Here is a 7,607-nt window from a genome sequence, read left to right as displayed (position 1 = left end):
CCGCTTCCTCCATTCCGACGTGGTGGAACCCAACGTATACCCGTGTGAGCACTCCGCTACCCCGGGCCTCGGTCCCCTTTCTGCGCGCGGTGTCTTTGCTGTCACGTCACGTAAGTGCTTTCAGTTGGAGAGCTTTACTGGGCGAAGGCGTGCACTCCTTCGTCCCATAGCTATTTGCCTTACGTGCGTGACTCTTCTTGCGCGCATCAGGATAGCGGTAGTAAACCACGGCGTACAGCTCGGGACTCCTACCGTACGTCTGCGGACGCCGGGAGAACGGACCCTTTTTGGCGCCGTTTCCCCGTGCGTCCCGCCAAGCGGAACTCTCGTCTGGGAGGCCTTGACCTGAAAGGGGCGTCGTCTAAGACGTCGTCCAACGCGTCCTTTCGGTCTCCAAGGCTCCTGCCGACACCGGGCACCATGGTGCCGTCGTCAGCTTCTGGGTTTTCTGGGGACGCCGGTCTTGGCGACGAGCGTCCCCTCGTATCGTACCCCATCTCCTCTGGGCGATACTCCCCGGATGGCGCGGGGTCGACTATGCCATCCACGCCATCCCCTCCTTGGGTTTCCCCAATCTCATCGTCCGTTTCGAAGTCGACTCCTCGCACTTCGTCTTCCGCTGTTGGGATATGCGACGGTCCGACCGGTTCGGTACCGTCACCCAAGATCGCGGAAGTGACGTCCGGTGGCGCTGGGGGCGTCACCGAATCGTCTGCCCTCTCGTCAGTTACCTCGGCTCCCGTGGCCACAGGAGGCAGATAACGTCGGAGTTGATCGACGTGGAATTTATAGGGCCTGCCACGTCGATTCACAAAGTATTGTGTTTGACCAACTTTCATTATGACCGTGTGTGGTCCACTCCATTTTGCATCTAGGCCGGCGCATGCGCCTGGCCTCTTCTTCGGGTGCTCCTTCGTATACACCCGGTCACCTGTCTCGAACGTCAGCGGACCGGTGGTCGGCTCGGTACCTCGCCTTCTGAAGTACGCCGCTTGGTTGGCCGATACCGCCGCGTTCATCTCTTCCCTATCTAACCGGACCGCATCGTCGAGTTCTGTCCGCAGTGGGTTGCTGAAGTGTCCCGGTCGGCAGATCGGGAACCCCCATAGCACTTCCGCGGGTGAAAACCCAGTCGCGGCGTTCCTCCGGCATCGGAGATCGTACATAATGTCCGGAACGTGCAGATCCCATTTGTCATGATCATTGCTCGCTAGACGGACACGGAGACCCTTTTTGATCTCCTGGTTTCGGCGTTCGGTGGGGTTACAGCGCGGCATATAAATCGCCGTTGTCCAATGCTTTATTCCCCATTTTTCCAAAGCCATACGCCACCTGGGATGATCAAATTGAGTCCCGTTATCCGTCAGAATCGCTCGCGGATAACCATAACGTTTCAGGATCTGATTTTCCACATATGGTAAGATCGCCGACACCGTCGCGGATCGCATCACGAAGGCTTCCACCCATCGGGAGAACATGTCAGTCATCACAAGCAAATATTTGTTGCGACGACTGGTCGTTGGGTATGGTCCCATCAAATCTAACGCCAGGATCTCCCATGGCCTCACTGCTTCCATATGCGACGTCTGAGGTGCCGGAGGTTGCGGGGCAGCCCTCTTCCGAGTGGCGCACACCTCGCAACTACGGACGTATCTTTCGACGTCACGCCGTCTCTTCTTCCAGTGATACCACTCCTTTATAGAGCGGTCGGTTTCCGCGGCACCTGGGTGCCCGCTCTGGTCGTGGTATACTCTCATCACGTCTTCCCTTGTGCCGGCTGGTACGACTAGCTGCGGATCCATCCGACTGCTAATCCTTACCAGCATTCCGTCCCTTACGGCTAGTCCGGCGGGTCGTCTTCCCGCATTGTCGGGAGAATTGAAAAGCGCGACTGTCGCCATAGTGCGTGGGTCGGTCTTCTGCTTCTCAATTACTTCCTCCCGGATGTTTACCATGACTAGTAACATCGCCGTAGCTTCCGTTCGTCTCGTCGGTGCCTCAATACGGGCGCATTCCTCTTCCGGACTAAGAGTTGCACCCGCTGGTCCTTGCGGAAATCTTGAGAGGTGATCGGCTAGATGGTTCTCACTGCCGGGGCAGTGTTCGATCTCGAAATTGTATTCCGAGAGCAGAATCGCCCACCTAGCGAGCTTACCCTTCTGGTTCTTGGCGGTGTTCAACCACGTCAACGCCTGGTTGTCCGTTATCAATTTAAACTTTCTGTCCTCCAAGTAGCCGCGGTATTTGGTTATACCCCATACGGCGGCCATGGCTTCCAGTTCGTTAATATGATAACGAGCTTCCGTTTCGTTGACGCGCTTGCTCGCGTAGGAGATGACATCGCGCCCGCCATCGTCCCGTGGTTGGAACAATACGGCCGCGATGCCATGCCCACTGGCGTCCGTCTGGAGGCAGAAGGGCCTCTCAAAATCGGGTCTAGCCAATCTCAAAGGCTGCTTTAAAGCGTCCTTTATTCGACGAAAGGCGACCTCCGCTTCGTCGTCCCACCGAAATCGCACAGTTGTGCGAAGCAGCTTCGTCAGCGGTACCGCCATCTCAGCAAAACGCGGCACGTATTCTCTGAGCCAGTTACACAGGCCCAGAAAAGCGCGCACATCTCGCCTCGTTTTTGGCACCGCAGCCGATTCCACTTCAGCAAGGTGGTGTTCCTGGGGCTCATTACCCGTCTCCGTGATATGATGACCCAGGTAATCCACAGCTTGCCTTCCAATCTGGCATTTCTTCGGGGCGACCCGCAATTCGTGGAATTGCAATCTTTCGAACACGAGCCTCAAGTGCTGCGCGTGCTCTTCCCAATTATTGCTGTACACAATAATATCGTCGAGGTAGACGAGGCAGATTTTGTTCACCAAACCAATCAGGACCTCTTGCGACATCAGGCGCTGAAATGCTCCCACAGCCTGCTTCAACCCGAATGGGAGGACGCGGAACTGGTAGCAGCCGCCGTCAGCTGTCGCAAAGGCCGTCAAAGGTTTGGTTTCTGGATGTAACTTGAGCTGCCAGTAACCATGGCGGAGATCCAGTGAACTGAATACCTTAGCGGTTCCTAGGTCCTTCAAGGTCTCTAGGATTAACGGTAGCGTAGTCGCCTCGTCCTCCGTCTGCGAATTCAGCCGCCGATAATCCACACAAAACCTTGTAGAACCGTCCTTCTTCGGTACCAGTACCACTGGGCTCAGATATGGACTGGAGCTCGGTTCAATCACTCCGTCTGCCATCATCTGCTCGACGTCTTCCTGTATCTGGCGTTTCTTTTGTTCCGACTGACGGAAGGGACCAAGACGGAACGGAGTGGGGTTCTTCAGGAAGACCCTCACTTCCGTTGTTCGGCACAAGGGGCCGGTCTCTGCAAAACGGTCCGCGTAGTCCTCCAAGACTTTCGTCAAGGCGACGCGGGCCGAATCGGGGATTCCGGGCGCTAGTTCCGCTGTCTGAATCGGACCACCCGGTAAGGGCTTCCGAAGGGTCCTGCTGTACAGCGTCTGTCGCAGGTCGTCACCGTAGTGGATGCAGCGGCGCTTCATGTCGACCACCGCCTGCTGCGCCTCCAGCCAATCCAGTCCGATTAAAAATGGGACATGTAGGTCCTTGACTAGGAGTGCCTGCACCACTATCGGGCTATCCCGTAGGAAGCCCTTTACGGTGACAACCCCTTCGGTACGCAGTGATCCCCCCCCGGCCGTAACTAAAGATTGTGGTTTCCCACGCGGCACTATTTCCTGGAGGAATAGATCACTACGCAGCAAAGTGTGCGTCGCTCCCGTGTCAACGACGGCATCATACTCTTTCTCGTCTCCTTCTATGCGGAAAGGCAGTGTGAGAAGGTGGCCACCCCTTAAAATGGGAGTGGCCCCCCCCCAGACACTGTATACCCCCGCTGATGCTTCGTCGCCGACTACGGTGGCGTTCCGCACTGCCGACTCGCCATCGAACAGCTTCGCGTCGTCGCCGGTAGTTGTATTTACACTATCTATATTACACGTTTTATTTACAGGGTCATCACTTTTTACAGCACTTATATTATCAACACTTACACTAGCTATATCACACTCAACATTATAACATACATCGTTAATTAAAATACACTTATCACTATTTATTTTACACTTACGATTACTGGTGGCGGTATATGAATTATCGTTACTGACTTTAGGTTTTAGGCGGCCAGTCTCAGCCTTGCAATTCAAACTACGGGTTAGATACGGGGTGCCAGAATCAGCGCTATAACTACTGGGGTTAGTTAACACAGAGGGGCCGCCGCCAACTTTGACGCGACCCGAGCTACTTACTGTTCCGGTTGAGCTCTGCGTGGCTCGTGTGTTGCTGGAGCCTCGCCGGTCGCGTTCACTCGAGACGGACATTCGACACTTACCCTGTCCGTCGTCCACCTCCGTGTTGCTAACATAACCTAATTTTCCTAATTCTATCTTATTATAAAAGGTCATCGACCTGACATGGCCATTATTGTAACCGGGAGGTGGTGTCCCCCACCGGTTTGACCCGAGGGTCTCGGGGTTCGGGCTCCTTACGTCCCGAACGGAATGGCACATGGTACCAGTGTGCGTACTCGACGCGTTCGCTTCAGGGCCCGTACTGATGCTGCCGGCATCTGGCAGTGATGCGCCCACATCAGTACCGGTATCAACGACCACTGGTTGTGCTCCCCCCTGGGTAACTGGAACCTGATCAATGTTAACATAATATGTACATAAATTTACGCTACTGGGACCAGATTCAGTCTTATTTGGCACGATGCTACAATTATTGTCTACATTATTATTTTCACTAACACGGTCATTGTTCGATACCGGTTGTGCCTTCGAATCACGAACTATGCCTCGCGTAGGCGTGAGGGGTACGTCTCTACACTTGGCACGGTTCACAATTCGGCTGGGCCCGTTCGGCCGACGTCCTCCTTTGAGCCGACAACGGGCCGTCGGCGGCGGGGTGCGCCCTCAGTCCTGGCGGGACTGCTCCTGACGACGCGGCTCGGGCTCAGCTTGGCGTTGGCCGCTGGCTGCGCGGCGATCGCCACGGTTGCCGCCGCCTCTTCCTCGCCCGCTGTACCCGCCTCGGTTGGTGGGTTCCTGGCGCCTTGGCGCCTCCTCTTCATCGCGGACATCTCGCTGCGCCACGGGCTTCTGATCGGCCCGTGTCCGATCTCTCCAGTTGTCGGCGGCCTGCGGCTTCTTAGGTTCGCTGTCGCCACGGCCACACAGGATGCATGGCGGCGGCGGCTGCTTGGACGACGACTGGTACGCCTGGCGTCTTCCCGCGGGCTCGCCAGGCAGCGGGTGGAGTGTTTTGGCTACGGCTAGCAGCTGTGCCATCGTCCTCCACTGTATGCGATCCACTCGGATCTGATCTGCCTCTGTCAGCAGGAAGTGAAAGGTTTGTGCCATCACTTCCGGCTTCATATCCGGCATTAGGATTGCGGCGAGTTCTGACTTCTGCCGCAGGAATGGGTATGGGGCCATCTCTGGCCTCTGGCGTCTCACCATGAGGTCGATCCTTTGTCGCTGCCGGCGAGCAAAGGATTCGAAATGGAGGACGCCGTCCTCCTTGAAGGCTTCCCACGAATCGGCGGGATCGAAGTCTCGTCCCCAGGCTTTCGCTTCCCCCTCCAGGCGGCGTATAGCCTCGGACACCCGGCAGCTGGGCGGGCATTTGGAGGCTTTAAAATACACCTCGCACTCCTCCACAAAGGTGAGGAACCGCTGTCTTGGGTCCCCCGTGAACTGGGTCTTGAGTTCCGGCTTCGGCGCATATGGTCTTTGGTCGTCGTCATCTGTGGCCTCTCGTCGCGGCCGGCCACTTTCCACGGTGATATCCGTCCGCGGGCTGTCCTCCGGAAAGATTTGGGCGTCCTGAAAATCAGGCACGCCGAAGACGTCCGACGGACCACTGACGGCTGGCTCTTCCGCTGGGCGAGGCATGGTTACTAGTGTTTCCTCGCTGTCGGTAGATTCCGCTCGGCGTGCTTTGGACCGCGTGTGCATGCGAGCCGTCGAGCCGTTCGTAATTTGCAGCGATTTTTAATGCACGGCGTAGAGATTATTTTTAGTTTTACATCAAAAATCCTCTAAGTCTTTTTTTTTCAAAAAATTTTATAAGTGTTTTTTTTTTTTTTTTTTGTTCTTACACGAAAAATTTTTATAAGTATTTATTCAACAAAATTTTTCAAAGTGTTTCTGTTTTTACACGAAAATTTTTATAAGTGTTTATTCAACAAAATTTTTCAAAGTGTTTTTGTTTTTACACGAAAATTTTTTTATAAGTATTTATTCAACAAAATTTTTCAAAGTGTTTCTGTTTTTACACGAAAATTTTTATAAGTGTTTATTCAACAAAATTTTTCAAAGTGTTTCTGTTTTTACGCGAAAATTTTTATAAGTATTTATTCAACAAAATTTTTCAAAGTGTTTTTGTTTTTACACGAAAATTTTTATAAGTGTTTATTCAACAAAATTTTTCAAAGTGTTTCTGTTTTTACGCGAAAATTTTTATAAGTATTTATTCCACAAAATTTTTCAAAGTGTTTTTGGTGTTTACACGAAGATTTTTATTTTTCTTCGAAATTTTACAAGTCTTTTTATTTTTGTTAAAATTTTCACAAGTGTTTTTATTTTTCTTCGAAATTTTACAAGTCTTTATTTTTGTTAAAAAATTTCACAAGTGTTTTTTTTTATTTTTCTTCGAAATTTTACAAGTCTTTTTATTTTTGTTAAAATTTTCACAAGTGTTTTTATTTTTCTTCGAAATTTTACAAGTCTTTATTTTTGTTAAAAAATTTCACAAGTGTTTTTTTTTCTTCGAAATTTTACAAGTCTTTTTATTTTTGTTAAAATTTTCACAAGTCTTTTTATTTTTGTTAAAAATTTCACAAGTGTTTTTAATCTTCTTCAAAATTTTTACTAAGTATTGGCTTTTCGCAAAAATTTTATAAGTGTTTTTAAGTTTTTTTTTAAAATTTTGCTAAGTATTTTTTTTTTAAGTTTTTATTTTATATTATATAGTTCATATTAATGTCAAAGTTCCTTTTTGCACTACACTGCTCTTCCAGTGAGCTTGATGTTGTATAACACAGTTAAAAATCGTACTCACTATTTATTTCTATATTTGTGATGCTGTAGAGGATCTCAGGGTCTGGGATCCGGCCAGGTTTATGCGACCTGGACAGCACCATTAAGTTGGGCGCCACGATGTAGGCCTCCGAATCCTCGGCTAGCTCCGGGCCTGGAGTGGAGGTACATTCGAATGTCGGAAGAACAGGTAGGCACAATATTATAGCCAAATAAAAAGAACTATTCACTGTATCAAGTCAATTTATTAGGTTCCGCGACCACCAAAAGTTATAAAGTTCGAATTATGAAAGTCGGAAACCACAAAATATTAAAAAAAGTCTTATTTATTATATAATAACTAATTATATAAACCAACACATTTATTATTTAATTATTTAAGCACTAATTTATTTTTTTATCGGTAGTCGAGATTACGCGAGCACGGGGCACTGTGTCGAAAAGGTTGGAAACCCGGTCCAATAAAACAGAAATTATAACGCGGATGAAATGGCTAAGTCGCTG

General features: G+C 50.4%; 1 protein-coding gene across 1 annotated transcript; it reads left to right on the top strand.

Annotated features, from left to right (window-relative positions):
- Positions 1 to 5,286: 5,286 nt before the first annotated feature.
- Positions 5,287 to 7,407, top strand: LOC147071313 (uncharacterized). The gene is made up of 2 exons (XM_085948595.1): positions 5,287 to 6,382; positions 6,558 to 7,407. The coding sequence occupies exon 1, from the start codon at positions 5,565 to 5,567 to the stop codon at positions 5,964 to 5,966; it is 402 nt and encodes a 133-aa protein (XP_085804721.1). The 5' UTR covers positions 5,287 to 5,564; the 3' UTR covers positions 5,967 to 6,382; positions 6,558 to 7,407.
- Positions 7,408 to 7,607: the final 200 nt, after the last annotated feature.

This window comes from Rhyacophila brunnea, unplaced genomic scaffold, assembly GCF_057557595.1.
Source record: "Rhyacophila brunnea isolate RB1 unplaced genomic scaffold, BYU_Rbru_1.0 scaffold_20, whole genome shotgun sequence".
In the NCBI taxonomy this organism is placed as follows: domain Eukaryota; kingdom Metazoa; phylum Arthropoda; class Insecta; order Trichoptera; family Rhyacophilidae; genus Rhyacophila; species Rhyacophila brunnea.
This window is presented reverse-complemented; position numbering and strand designations above follow the sequence as displayed.